The following is a 13834-nucleotide window of genomic DNA, read 5'->3' as shown; positions in this document are numbered from 1 at the left end:
AGATACCAAGGAAAATATGGTACCGTCTAAAGCCAGCATGATTGGATTTGGCAACACAGGTGCCACCCCATTTGGCACTGACCAGCAAGTGTGTAGATAGCATGCACTATGCCAACAATTCCAGTACCAAGCCTGCTTTCTACTTGGAACATTTCGTGTTTTGATGTTAAATTGCTTTACAATCTCTTGTGTTCCTGAGATGAGCATATTAAAAGGGATATGTTCCACCTGAAGCTGCCACGAGGATCAACTTGTCTCCAGCTTCCCGAGCTCTGTGCCTCGAACGCGGCGAGAAGCTATCAGTCGTCTCCGAGGCGCCACTTCTGAGACTCTTCCTGACGCACATCAGGCCTGATTTGGTTTCTCATCCCACCCAAAACATTCGAGGTTGCCTCCGTTGCAACTATGAGAGGCTTCACCACTGTTGGTGGGATCTGGCGGAGAACTCCTCCAACTGCTCCGGTCACCCCTCTGTTCTCATGTTCACGAGCAGCGGTTTCATAGATGGTGTGCGCTGTATCTGTAATCCCCTTGGGAAAGTCAGAAACATGTAAGACAATTAATGAAGGGTTGCACTGTCTCCAATGAAGTCATCCCCACTGTAAACTATTTCTGGTGTAGGTGATAAATCTTCTAGCAGCCTGAATAGCCCAGACTAGCCTGAGCTCAGAGCTTGGAAGTTAAACAGAGTTGGCCACGGTCAATACTTGGATGGGAGACCACCAAGGAAGCCCAGGGTTGCTATGCAGAGGCAGGCAATTGCAACCACCTCTGCTTGTCTCTCGCCTTGAAAACACCTTGAGGGGTCGCCGTGAGTCAGTTGTGATTTGACAACACTTAATAAATCTTCTAGGTCCTGGAATCCCCTGTAGCCCCTTTTCTGAACTTCATCCCAGGTGGCCCCACTGAGACAAAGCAGGGGAGATGCTGAACTTGTGCACAGGGGTAGCACAACTATTAGCTTCTGACAGATGTGCACTAGGCAATTAGTATGAAGGCAGCCTGCTGAATCCCAGCTACTCACAAGGCAGTCAAAAGGAATGAAATGCAATAAGTGGCCTACTGGGCCATATGCTGTGCAAGAGAACAATATATCGAAGTACATCTAATTGTTAACCAACTCCTACACATTGCAACTGGACTTCTGAAGGAACACATGCTGGTGCCCTGATCTTAGGTTTACTCTAAATAAACTTTGTTTGAATAAGATGTAAGATTTCATTAAATGCTGGAAAGCAATTAAAAACAGATGCAACAAGACCAGGATCCAAAGAGCTATTTTAAGCATGCCCATTAGGGCTCAGTTTTTTTCATTACCCCCTCTGCGGCCAGTGTGATATCCCAAAGCATTTAAAAACAAACAAAACATAAACTGCTGTTGTGTGGAACTAGATGCACAGGATTTGGATCTGGCACGAACACTGTATTTTGTTTGCTTTGACAGCAAGAAGCAAATAGAACAGTAATGGAATCTCAAAGCATGTTACTGAGCCTTAAATGCTAAGGACTGCTTAATCTAGCTATGTAATACAATACCAGGGATGGAGAAGGGGGTGGGAGAGAAAGAGTGAAGACATTAATCATAAAATCAGCTGGTTCAGAATACAGAGGCCCAGATGCTAACTGGAGATTTGCCAACCTAAACACATTTCAGAGAGCCAGCGTGGTGTAGTTGTTAAGAGCGGCAGACTCTAATCTGGAGAACCGGGTTCGATTCCCCACTCCCTCCACATGAAGCCTGCTAGGTGACCTTGGGCCAGTCACAGTTCTCTCAGCTCAGCCCACGTGGACACAGGCAATGGCAAACCACCTCCAAATGTCTCGCCTTGAAAACCTGATGGGGTCGTCATAAATCAGCTGTGACTTGACGACACTTTCCACCACCAATCACATCTTCACCAGTTTTAAAAGATCTTAATTGGTTTCTTGCTTGTTTCCAGGAATGCTTAAAAGAAATGGTCTTGACAGATAAAGCATAGAACTGCATAGATCAAGGGATCCAGAGGACTTCCTTCTCCCATTATGAGCCCACCCATTCCTTGAGGTCATTTGCTGTGGCCCTGCTCTAAGTGCCTTGGCCATCTGAGGCTAGATGGGCAATGACATTTTCTGTAGCGTTGCCTCAGTTGTGAAATATCCTTCCTGGACACTGCCCTGGGTACCAACTTTATTTTCCTTTTGGAACCTGGCAAAGTTCTAGAAAGCATAAAGTATACAGTGAGATACCACCAGCTTTTCTGCTGGTCGAAGAGGAGCCAGATTTTTATTTTCCACTGCAATTGGCAAGTGTTTCTTCAATGCTCCTTGTATCTTTAAATGTCCTTTTATTTCATTTTAGTGTGGTTTTTATACTGTTTGTGTTATCTGTTCTTGTGACTGACTTTTTCCTCTTTTGTAAACTACCTGGAAGGCTTTTCAAAATGCAGAATAAAAATTACATGAATAAAAAAGAATATTTCAACGTAACGAATGCAATATTTCATAAGAGTTCTTAATCATTGTCCACATTTAAGCATTTTGGAAAAAATGTCACAGGACTGGCAAGCAGGCAGGAAATGGCATTTTCCTTACCTCTTTTACAACACTGTATGCTTTGGCCACACCTTCACGAAGGTCTACAGGCTGATGAGCTAGACGGTAGCGAGAAAGTCGCTTAATTTTTTTCGTCTCAGTTAAACTAGGCCCAGGCGAAACCATGTCGTAAGCTGTTTCCGCAGCTGCCTGCGTGGCAGTTCAGAGAAAAGCAACAATACATTATTAATACGGCAAGTGTTAAATCAGATAAGACCTAGCCGTTACCGCAATAGCAAAGTACCTACTACTTTGCATTATAATACACATACTACCCGTGTAAAGTCAACCTACTTCTAGGGATTATGAATGCCTTTCCAGTCTTGCAGGGTTTGCTGTAATCTACCAACCTGTTTCTCAGCGCTAGCTCTCATTGTGTCACACTCAAAAGAATGCCAAGAAACAGGATGCAGGATGAGCATATGCTAGGAGAAGGCACAAAGGAGTAGGCCTGAACCCAAACTGCTAGGATTAGAAGGTTACAAAGGGCAGGGAGCAGGTTTAGCTCCTATCCTAAAGCTGCCTTGGAACATACACCTTCATTTTCTCCCTCTAAATGGACACCAGAAGTTACCAGAATATAAAACAGATATTATTGAACTCTACAGTCATGGGACAATAATTTTTTTTTCAAAACATAATTAGGAAAGGGGAAGATGTTGCCTATAATGTTGGTTACATTTTTATTAAGAAGCAAAACATTATTCTTGTTATACTATGTATAACAAAAAAAGCATTCCATTACTTTTTATCTCTACCTTCCAGTATGCTGTGTGTCTCAAATAAAATTAGGCCCCCTTTGTCTGTCACTAAAGGTAAGGCATGTACCTGTATGGTCTGAACCATCCGGTTGGTCAGTTCTAACGCCGCCATGGCAGTGGAAGTTCCAAAAGAAGCTGCCCCTCTCTGAAAGCCTCTTACAATCCGGCCATCTTTTCGGTACTGTTCTATTGGTAACCATACCAAGTCCTTTAAACCTTGCACTGTAATTACAGAAGTTACCCAAAAGAAAAATAATAGATAATGACTTCTTTTGGTTGAATACAGAACTTGAAAGCAGTCAGCAAAACGTATGTTAAATATAGAGGGCTGGATTCTACTGATGGAAGAAAGAAGATCTCTGTGATTCTCATCCTCATGGCAGTACCCCAACCCACAGGGTTTTTTTGTTTGTGAGAGTTTCCCACCCCCCCCCCACAACCCACAGTAACGCCTTATCAGGGGTCACAGGAAAATACTAGGTGAAAGGTAAAGGGGAAAAAAAGATTGCTTCCCACCAGTAGAACATTGGGAGGATCCAACCCACAATTTTAAAATAACCAACTTACCTAATTGAACTAACGAATGCATAGGCCCAACTCCTCCCAGAATACCTGGCAGTTGGTTTTTCTTGATATCATTAAGCCATTCCGAGATGGCATAAGAGAACAACTTATCCACGCCAAGCAACCTGTAGAAAGTGTCCTTATTAGTATGTATGAAAGTTCAATTTTTGAGAAAAAGTCATTCTTCTGAATGGAAACAAGGGAAGTATAAACAGAATCATCTGGCCACTAGTTCTAAGATTTAAAAACCTTCCATCTAAAAGAACAAATTCATGCATACACCAAAAAGCATGAAAACAATAAATTAAATCACCAGCCTGAACCCCTCTACAACCGGAGAATTCCATCCCCAATCCTCTTTCTCTCAAGAATAGAATTTATATTAAAGGTGGCCTCTCTCATATAATTTCATTCACAATGGATACTGCTCCCTTCCTCCATCCATTAGCTTCCCCTGCTGCAGCCTGCTCAATCAGGCAACAACTACAGGTAGAGTGGGCATTAGCCACCAGGCATCAATCAGGCAGTCTACCATACATTGCAAAACCTTCCCCTGACATCACTAGTTGTTCAAAATGGGTCCTTAGAAATATCATAATTTTCAACACACATAATGAATTTCAGCAGACTAGCGAAAGGAAGACCCTTGCAACATATAAGATTTTTTGACACTGTCTAATCCTTCCAAAGGGAAAACGAAAGGTGCATTTTAGTAGGAAAAAGTATGACTCTTGTACATCAGCGTAGTATTTAAAAACTATTATTTGTTGGCCATTCAAGCAATGGTTCTGGTTTGGCCAGATACTATGTATCGTCAAGAAGATTTTGTATGCCAAATTTCATAGATAGGCCAAATCATTTTGATTTTATGGTGCACAAAATACTTACCCATGTCGGTAGCAAAGTCTCTTCAACTTCAACTCTGAGCAGTTTAACTGAGCGAGACCAATCAAAATTCCAGCCAATGTACCCTACAAATTAAACAAACAAACACCAACTTAATCTTTAATTTTACAACAACAAATTTTAAAAGCAAGCATCTCTGATTAACTCCTATGTTTTCACGCTTGCCTTACTAAAGAATTCCATTGGAAAACTGATGAAATGTTGGATTCTGGTTATTTATACCAGTCTCCGATTAAGATTACATCATTGGAAGCAAAAGATGGAGAAATTCGATTCTCTCTGCTAAAATAAGACCTGGAGCTGATTGTGGTACAGACTATGAAAATTCGAAGAAAATACAATAAAGCTGAAGAAAAAAAACCCAAAACATGCATCGTGGCAAAATACAGACTATGAAAATTCGAAGAAAATACAATAAAGCTGAAGGAAAAAAACCCAAAACATGCATCGTGGCAAAATACAATCTAAACATTCCTGAAGAAATTCCTGAAGAAACCATGTAAAGAACAGATTTGTATTACTAAGTTCAAGTGAACGGGAACCAGAAGACCTATGGGTTGACACCAGAGAAATTATCAAGGAGGAGTGTGCGGAGACTATTCCTGTAGCCAAAAAGAAATGAAAAGCCTTGACCGATGACTGATAAAAACTCTTAAAATTGCTAAAGATAGACAAGAAGCAAAAGTAAGAGGTAACTGAAATAGAATCAGAAGTCTAAATGCAGCACTCCAGCGACTTGCACGTAGAAAGCATTCCCCCCAAAAGAACAGAGAGCTCTAATTAGCAAGTTCATGGCATATGATTTCCAACTGAGCCCAGATTAGTTGGTCTCTCTCTCTCGTAAGACAAGCTCTTAGTAAAGCTCAGTCTAAGCCAGCCCTGCCATCTCCTAGAAGACAACAGGGAGGGGAGCATGCTTTCATGAGCAGCTGTCCACCATGGTCAGATATTGACTGTAAAGAACCTACAGATGACAGGATTCCAGCAGACAGGTTGCAGTGCCCATGCTATGCATATCTTCAGACCTCAGTTTCATTTTGATGTAATAGACAAACACGGCTATCCCTCTGGAATATGTCTTTGAACCCAACACAGCCCTATCAGTAGCCCTATTTACGGCACAGCCACCTTGTTCAAAGTGTTGGTTTCCATCAGGCAAGTCATAAGCAGGCTGGATCTTGCTTGCTTCAAGAAGTTCTTTCTTTCAGAAAGAACCAACTCCAATGGGCTAATTTAATCCTAGAGCTTAATTAAGGTCAACAAACCTGATCCATAGAAACATGTTTGCCATGGTAATCAAGGCGCACTGGAACTTCTGATGTAAAGCGAAATTCTCTAAAAGGGGAGAAAAATGATATAAATCACATGGGCAGATTTGAATAGCAGAAGCAGGGAATTTCAAATAATTTCCCTAGAGCGCCCCATACATTTGGGAAAATACCAGGAAATCAACTGGCTGCTCTATCAACAAGCTATAAGGAGAACGTGCCATACTATCTCTCTATGTACTATGCCAGAATCCTCTTCCATCCCCAGAGCCTTTGTTCACAGACTTAATTGCACTGCAGGCACACTAAGTAAAAAATTCAGAAAAATATAAATCTATTAAAAGAGAATTTCATTTTTCAATGATGTAATAAGAAAAAAGATTTCAGAGACAAGGAACTATATCCAGTGGGTATATACTAGGAATTAGTATACTTTACCTCAATGAACCTCCAAAACGAAAACTGTTTTGGCCTCCACATATGAAACTAACACCCATGTTGTTTAAAAAATATTATTTCTCAAAACAACAATGATCTCTGATGTCTGTAGAGGAATCTGCTTTGCAAAGATTTTGATGGAGAGTTCAACATATGCCTCTTGTGGCAATTGTAAACAAAATTTCCACATCTTTGTAACTTGGTGTTTACTTTTATGTTGTTGTTTTCCAGTCTGCTTCCAATCTTGACTCTTGCCTGCTCTAGCAACTGCTGTCGCCTCTCTAGGGGAGCCTATCCCGCACTTTGAGACCACAGGTTTATAAACCAGTACTAAAAACACGTTTCCACAATCTGAAAGGGGGGCAGGGGCGGCCATGCCATCCTAATAAAGAAAAACTCTTAAAAAAGAGAACACAGTGGCTCCTTCAGAGATCTCAGGGACCTAAGATGTCTGCAGGTACCTGAAAAAGATTGGCTGATCACTGAATGATGCCTCTTCATGTGTGAAATTATGGTCATCCCCATTGAGTACATCCTCAGAATCCACACTTCCATTCTGGCTTGACTGTTTGTGTAACGAGAATGAAATGACTGGGCTTGGCTCCTTGAAACCACTGTAATGCCTGGGTAAGGTACATGTTACTTCAGCACCAGGAGGCTTTTTAACTGCAAATAAAACAATCCATGCTGAAATCCAAGGCAGTTGCTAGAAGAATTATTTGCCAGCAACAATTCTTAAAAGAAAAATTATTGTAAGAAAGCACAAAACACAACAAGCGTATATGCTAACAAAAGAGTATATCTTATTTGGTACATTAATAATCTGGCTTTCCAGTTATCTGCTGGAGGTGACCAACAGTGCCATCCTTAACTAGAGTTACAATCTAAGGCCACTGACTTCAATGAATTAAAGGTATTAATCAGCTTAGGATGGCAGTGTATACCTGCTTGTAGCAATTCAGAACACCTTAGGAGTTGGAGTATTTACCTTCAGGATCTGGAGTCATTAGGACTTCTACTTCTGTGGAAAGGCTAGTGAAGAAATCCTTTAGGAAAAACAGGGCATCCTACAAATATAAGAAGTTGAATACATTGGTTTAAGCGAAGAAACATTTATGAGTATGAAACCCTCTAAAAATATTACCCATCTTGTCCTTCTAAGCAAATATAAAATATATACTTGGACTGCTATAGCAGAAATTCTTTTACAGAAATATCTTAATAATAAAACTTTCTAACAGAGAGGGCTGAGACAGGCAGGGCTATGTAACTTGCATGCTCTGAAAGGGAGCAATCACATATCAAAGCAGGCAGAATGTGAGATGGTAGTTTCTTTGCAGCCTCTCAAGGACAACAGCTTTGCACTAAACCCCCCAGGTGGAATAGAAGAATAGTAAAACTTGAACTCCAACCTCTGTATTGGTTCCCTAACAGTTCCTAACCAGAAAATCAAAAGACACTTTATGCACAAGTTCCCCAGCCTAATATACAGGCCTTCCCATCATGATGGTGGACATTTCTCTAGCAACTGATAACTGTAAGACTAACACAGGAATATAGCACAACTTTATGCACCTTCTTATATATTCATTTATTGATTTGAGCCTTTTAAGGCTGCTTTTCTCCTCAGAGGGACCAAAAGAGGCATACAAAAATTCAGTTTGTAGCAAGTCTAGCAAAAGTGCTGCCTTTAAGTCAGAAAATTCTCTCCCCAGGTAAATTAGACTAAGATACATGCACAACTGTAGATGTTACATATTACATTAACTTAAATTACAGAGTTTATCATAGGCTATGGAAATGAACAATTAAGCAGAGGCAAAGTTATTTTCTGCAGACAGGTGTTTATAGATTGTTTAAAAAAAGGTAAAGGTCCCCTGTGCAAGCACCGGGTCATTCCTGACCCATGGGGTGACGTCACATCTTGACATTTACTAGGCAGACTGTGTTTACGGGGTGTTTTGCCAGTGCCTTCCTCAGTCATCTTCCCTTTACCCCCAAGCAAGCTGGGTACTCATTTTACCGACCTCGGAAGGATGGAAGGCTGAGTCAACCTTGAGCCGGCTACCTGAAACCAACTTCTGTCGGGATCTAACTCAGGTCGTGAGCAGAGCTTGGACTGAAGTACTGCAGCTTACCACTCTGCGCCACCGGGCTCCTTTACAGATTGTTACAGTATGTTAATTATCTGCTTTGTTCTACAAAGTACTCCTTGGTAAGCCAACCTGGTCAATATTGAGGCGAAGCGGCATTAATGACACTCGTAAGCAGCACTCCTGTGGCGATCTGCCTGATTCTGGACGAACGTGCAATGCTTTGACCGTGAGCTGAAGAATAAGAAGAAGCCAAACAGAAAAAGAAGGCTCAGTAAACATTTTAATGAAAATGCACATGCCTATTAGACTTTTTCATCATATGGGTGAATTTTCAATCGGTGCCCCAAATTGGTATTACTGAAATCCCAATTTTATTAGTAATGTTTTACGGCTTAAACAGCTACTTAAGCCACGTTGGTCAACTCTACAGCTAACAGAATTACATATCCCATGAAAGACAGACTTTTTCAAAACAAACCTCAACAATTCTGTCCACATCTATTTCAACAGAGTTTAACACTGCCATAGAGGTCAATGGGGGACCTCAGTTTCACAGTCACTCTCCACAGCACTGTTTGTATTTCTTGCTAGGTCCAAATCAGACTGGAGTTTACAATATAAATTCTACAATATAAATTCCACTAAGAGAGGAAACATTTAAATAAGAATGTTAGCTTTCTTTCGGCAGGTAAAGTCAAATTAGGTAAATTCTTAACCTGATTTTTTAATTTGGATTATGACACGTATTTGTGGTTTAATCCTCTCCCCCAACATGGGTTTACAAATCAATAAACCATACATAGACTCATAGAGTTGGAAGGGACTGCCAGGGTCATCACACAATTCCTAGGGATAATTACCTGAAGAACATTAATATTAGCTATGACTTTGAAACAGCGAAGCTTGCTGTTCACGCATCCATTGATATTAATTTTATAAAACCATGTATCTTTACAAATAGAAATTTTCCTACAGAAGAAACTTTTTTCCTACACTGGAAAAAAATCAATTTCAGAATATTTTCCACAGAAAATCCCCCCCGCAACATTTCTGTCCAACTCTGTTTAGTAGTCTGTAATATTACTCTGTAATAGCAAGAAACCCAAGTCCTGAGCTGACAAAGGGTTTTCTAATTTACAGCTGGGCATACCCTTCTAGACAGTTGCAATTCAGTATTAACACAGAGCCAAGTACAGTTTAGCTGTAATGGTTGTGGCTGCAAGCCTAACAAACACATATCTAGGAGTAAGTCCCATTGACTAAAAAGAACTTACTTCTGAGTGACCTGCTTACCTCTGGATTTTACTTCTGGATTTACTTCTGGACTTCTTTTCAACTTCCAGCGGAGGACAGAGCTATCTTTGATGGAAAACATGCTTTCACCCTGCGTCTTGATTTTTAAAGCTATTCTAATACCTTATCGTTTCCACATTTATAAACACCAGCAAGCTTTCATACCAGCTTACCATGTTAGAATGTGCTTTTCTAGGCATCTCCTTGCTACAGTAGAGGTAGAGAAACTTATTCATCTGTGATGTAGCTAAGCGATCTCTGATCTCAAGGTCCTGAACCACAAACACTTGACGGGACACTGGCTGCTCCAACAGGCTGGCTTCCCCCTCTGGTTCGCCTGGTGGATATACTTCATGCTGGAATTTTACCTTGTAACAGAAAAGACAAGAGGTAAGTGTTACACAGCATCCTTCGCAGAATAACATGGGGCAAAGAAAAAAGCAAACAAACCCAAACACAGAGGAATCATTAGAAAACATGGATCTCTCTGTGTTTCAAGATAAAAATACTACCTGAATTAACACACTCCTTTGTTCTTAGTTTTACCCTTCACTTTTAGAAACTCTGGCACTTCACTTTTAGAAACTCAATAAAACGTGACCACAAGAGTGCTTGCAAAAACATACCTTTCCCCTCTTCTTTATTTGCCAGCAGCACCTTGTGATTCCTAGAAGTGGATACTAGGGGTTAGGGGGCATAGTGGACACAATGTTATGGGACACAGAGTGATGCTCTGAGGAGGAAAATCACTGCCCCCACAACTCTCCCTGTTCTGCTAGAGAAGCTCTCTGTGGTGAACACTAGGTTTGTAGACAAACTGGAACACATCCAGATGAGGACAACAAAGATGGCCGGGGGTCTGGAAAACAAGCCATATGGGAAAAGGTTAAAGAAACTGGGTATGTTTAGCCTGGTAAAGAGGAGGTTGCGAAGAGACACACTCTATGGGGAGTGCCACAGGAGTTTTCTCCAAAAATACTTTTTCCTTTATTTTCCGCCTTGCTGTGCTGGCAGCAAGTGGCTCTGGAGGTGGCACCACCTCTGCCTGCTGCCTATCTGCCCCCCCCCCCCTTTCAGCAATGGGCTGCCTGGCGCCAAAAGCTAATGGTATCAGAGATTAACCTTGATGGTGACCCAACAAGGGCATGACATTCCTCTTAGATTGAGCAGGAGGGGGCCATAATTCTCGTGTGTCATATGTACTCCCCATTCCACATTCTCTTTGAATGCCTGGATAATGTACATCTTTGACTGACATTTGCTATCTCTTCTATGGACTGCAAAAGGTACATAACCTGGCTGTTTTCTTTGTTCGCGGCTTCATGCCAACCTCATGAGTGCTTTGCTGATGACTGGTATGAAGATGGAATATATTCCTTATTATATTTGAGTTGTTCTATTTGCTATGCTTGTTTCTTTCTAGATGGCTTTAAGGTATAATACATGGATTTTAAGGTTATAGTGTTACATGCCTCTCTTTCCTTAAGAATCTTGCTAATAGCTGCTCATTCCACCAAGGAATGGACCCTAGATGAAGGAACAGAGGCTGCTTTTGCAGCCCTATTTCCTAGATTTCCCTAAAACCAGTCAAGATTGTAAGGCTAGTAAAAAGGATCATGTCTCCCCAGCTCTCTTACTGCTTATTACACCCTACAAGCCAAATGAATATTCATTAATGACTTGGGTAAATCTGGTTCCCATCTGCTGCTGAGGTCTAAGAAATAAATAGCCATAATTGATTAAATTATTTTACTTTGCTTAGCTGTATTTCCATCAAGAAATCTGGGTTCCTTCCTCTTCCACCACATGCTGCATTCCGACTGTGCCTTGTTGGTGTGTGAGATGGAGAGCTCTGAGGGCTGCTATCACGGGGGGAAAAACAACAGGATTATTATTCTTTGGCTTAAACTGAAAGTTTAGTTCAGAATAATTCTGTCAGCACAGAGTCACACAGTTTGCTGTGAAAAGAACTTGCTATCTCTGTTACAGAATCATTTTCCTTTTACCATTAAATAAATCTCTCTCCAAATTTATGCAGGAAATAACTTAGTGACATATATTCCCTCTAGCAAAAAAAGAAAGCCTCCAGAACAAATTCATTTACAGACAATATCTTACCTGACGCAGCCACAGGTACTGAATTTTAACCACATGCCTGAAGGAAATCCTAGCCGAACACAATCCTAGAAACCACACTCACTGATTTATGCAGGATGTGTGCCACAGAGAAATCCTTTCGCTTTCCAGATTTAAATGCGCTCATCACATAAGGGGGTCCATTCACATGTTGTTACACAGCGACTGTGCTAATATTTCATGTGAATTGGCCAGCACATGTGTCAAGTGCATTAAAACATGTCTTGGCAAGCTTTCAGAGGTCAGGGCTTTCCCCATGGCCCAGTATTCTACCAATCAGGTGTCAGACTTTATTTTTCCTGGCAAGTTGCAGCTGACTTATGGCAACCCAACCCCATAGGGTTTTCAAGGCAAGAGACTAACAGAGATGGCTTGCCATTGCCTTCCTCTGTGCAGTGACCCTGAACTTCCTTAGAGGTCTCCCATCCAAATACTAACCAGGGCTAACCTTGCTTAGCTTCCAAAATTGGGCTAGCCTGGGCCATCCAGGTCAAGGCACCGTCAGACACTGCTCAGCTCTAAACGACTCTCAGATGTACTTACATGTAACTTTTAGCTGGAGATGTAGGGGGTGCAGCCCCAAAGTCCTTACCCCCGTAAAGGTGCCAAATGAGTGAGATTTCCTTCACAACGTAGCGCACCAAAGGAACAGGAAAACGCAGTGGAGCTTTGTTTGTGTCTGCCTTTTTTACAGGCAGGCTGAAATGGTTTTCTTTTATCACGATGGCATCATCAACCATTATTTTCACTACAGGCTCCTCTTCTTTATCCTAAAAGATTATAGGAAAGTAAACACATCTTCTAAAAATACAAGTGTGTTTTTCTTACAGAAAACCTAGACGTTTGGGGAGAGGGGGTAGGGAAAAGGGCTACATTCTTAGCTTTGTAGTATGTTTGCAAATAGTCATTTCCTTCACCACTAGCAGCAAGAAAGAATAACATCCAAGCGGCCAGAGTATGTATCGCTGCAAAGACTGTAAATTAGAGGGAAGCTGGGATTAATATTGGTAAAATTATGGGGGAAATAGTTTCTGTGGATTTGTTTGCTAGGCTGGAATAAAGCAGAGGCCAGGAATGGCTAAGATAAAGACAAATCAAATCAAAACAAAGAATACTTACCATCATTTAACTTCTCTAATTTTCAATATAACCAAATGCTAAGTCAACAATGCTAGAATTATTGAAGATAGGATGTAATTACATGCGATAAATGTTCTCTCTTCGTTGCATTTTAAAAATAATAATAATTAATTAATAACACTAATTTCCCAACATTAAATTCCGCTGCAAACAACTTAAAAGCATCATCGCTTGCACCATTTGAGCAACAAAACTACTTAATTTGGACATAAGGTTGGAACCAATGAAGTGTGTCCATGTTGTGCTCAACATTTCCCTCCCCTAAGCACCCTACAAAACCAGTGCTGGGAATTGGGGGCACTACTGTAAAGAGAGGGAAAACTGGGCAGGGATTGTCCCTTTTCCACCAATGGAAAGCTTATTCCACCATGCTTCCTCCGCCAGAGAAAGTAAGGTTAGTGGGGATGATCTCACCCAATACTGTCCTTACTGGAGCCCCCTGTGTCTCAAACAGAATGGTGTAAGACTCCTGAGTCCCAGCACAGACTTTTTAGAAAGCTCAAGGGGCTTCTATGGGAAAGCAGGGGAAAACCTGTACTGTGCACGCACATGGTACTCACAGTATCCAACCAATTTTAAATGATTTGGCAGGAAATTTTAAATGGTTTGTCATTTCTGAAAGCACACTTTGCTGAACAGCTTTCCAAATCTGAGATTAATT

General features: G+C 41.1%; 1 protein-coding gene across 1 annotated transcript in view; it reads right to left on the bottom strand.

The window, feature by feature from the left end:
• Positions 1–298: 298 nt before the first annotated feature.
• Positions 299–13834, bottom strand: part of ATG2B (autophagy related 2B) — a 52176-nt gene continuing 38640 nt past the window's right edge. The window contains exons 31-42 of the mRNA XM_056851110.1: positions 12577–12803; positions 11651–11759; positions 10071–10265; positions 8734–8835; positions 7497–7575; positions 6970–7174; positions 6068–6137; positions 4785–4867; positions 3900–4021; positions 3400–3554; positions 2572–2721; positions 299–530 (exon numbers count right to left, since the gene is read on the bottom strand). Coding sequence (XP_056707088.1) covers positions 300–530; positions 2572–2721; positions 3400–3554; positions 3900–4021; positions 4785–4867; positions 6068–6137; positions 6970–7174; positions 7497–7575; positions 8734–8835; positions 10071–10265; positions 11651–11759; positions 12577–12803 — 1728 coding nt within the window. The 3' untranslated portion in view covers position 299. The remainder of the gene's footprint in view (positions 531–2571; positions 2722–3399; positions 3555–3899; positions 4022–4784; positions 4868–6067; positions 6138–6969; positions 7175–7496; positions 7576–8733; positions 8836–10070; positions 10266–11650; positions 11760–12576; positions 12804–13834) is intronic.

This window comes from Euleptes europaea, chromosome 6, assembly GCF_029931775.1.
Source record: "Euleptes europaea isolate rEulEur1 chromosome 6, rEulEur1.hap1, whole genome shotgun sequence".
NCBI lineage: Eukaryota > Metazoa > Chordata > Lepidosauria > Squamata > Sphaerodactylidae > Euleptes > Euleptes europaea.
This window is presented reverse-complemented; position numbering and strand designations above follow the sequence as displayed.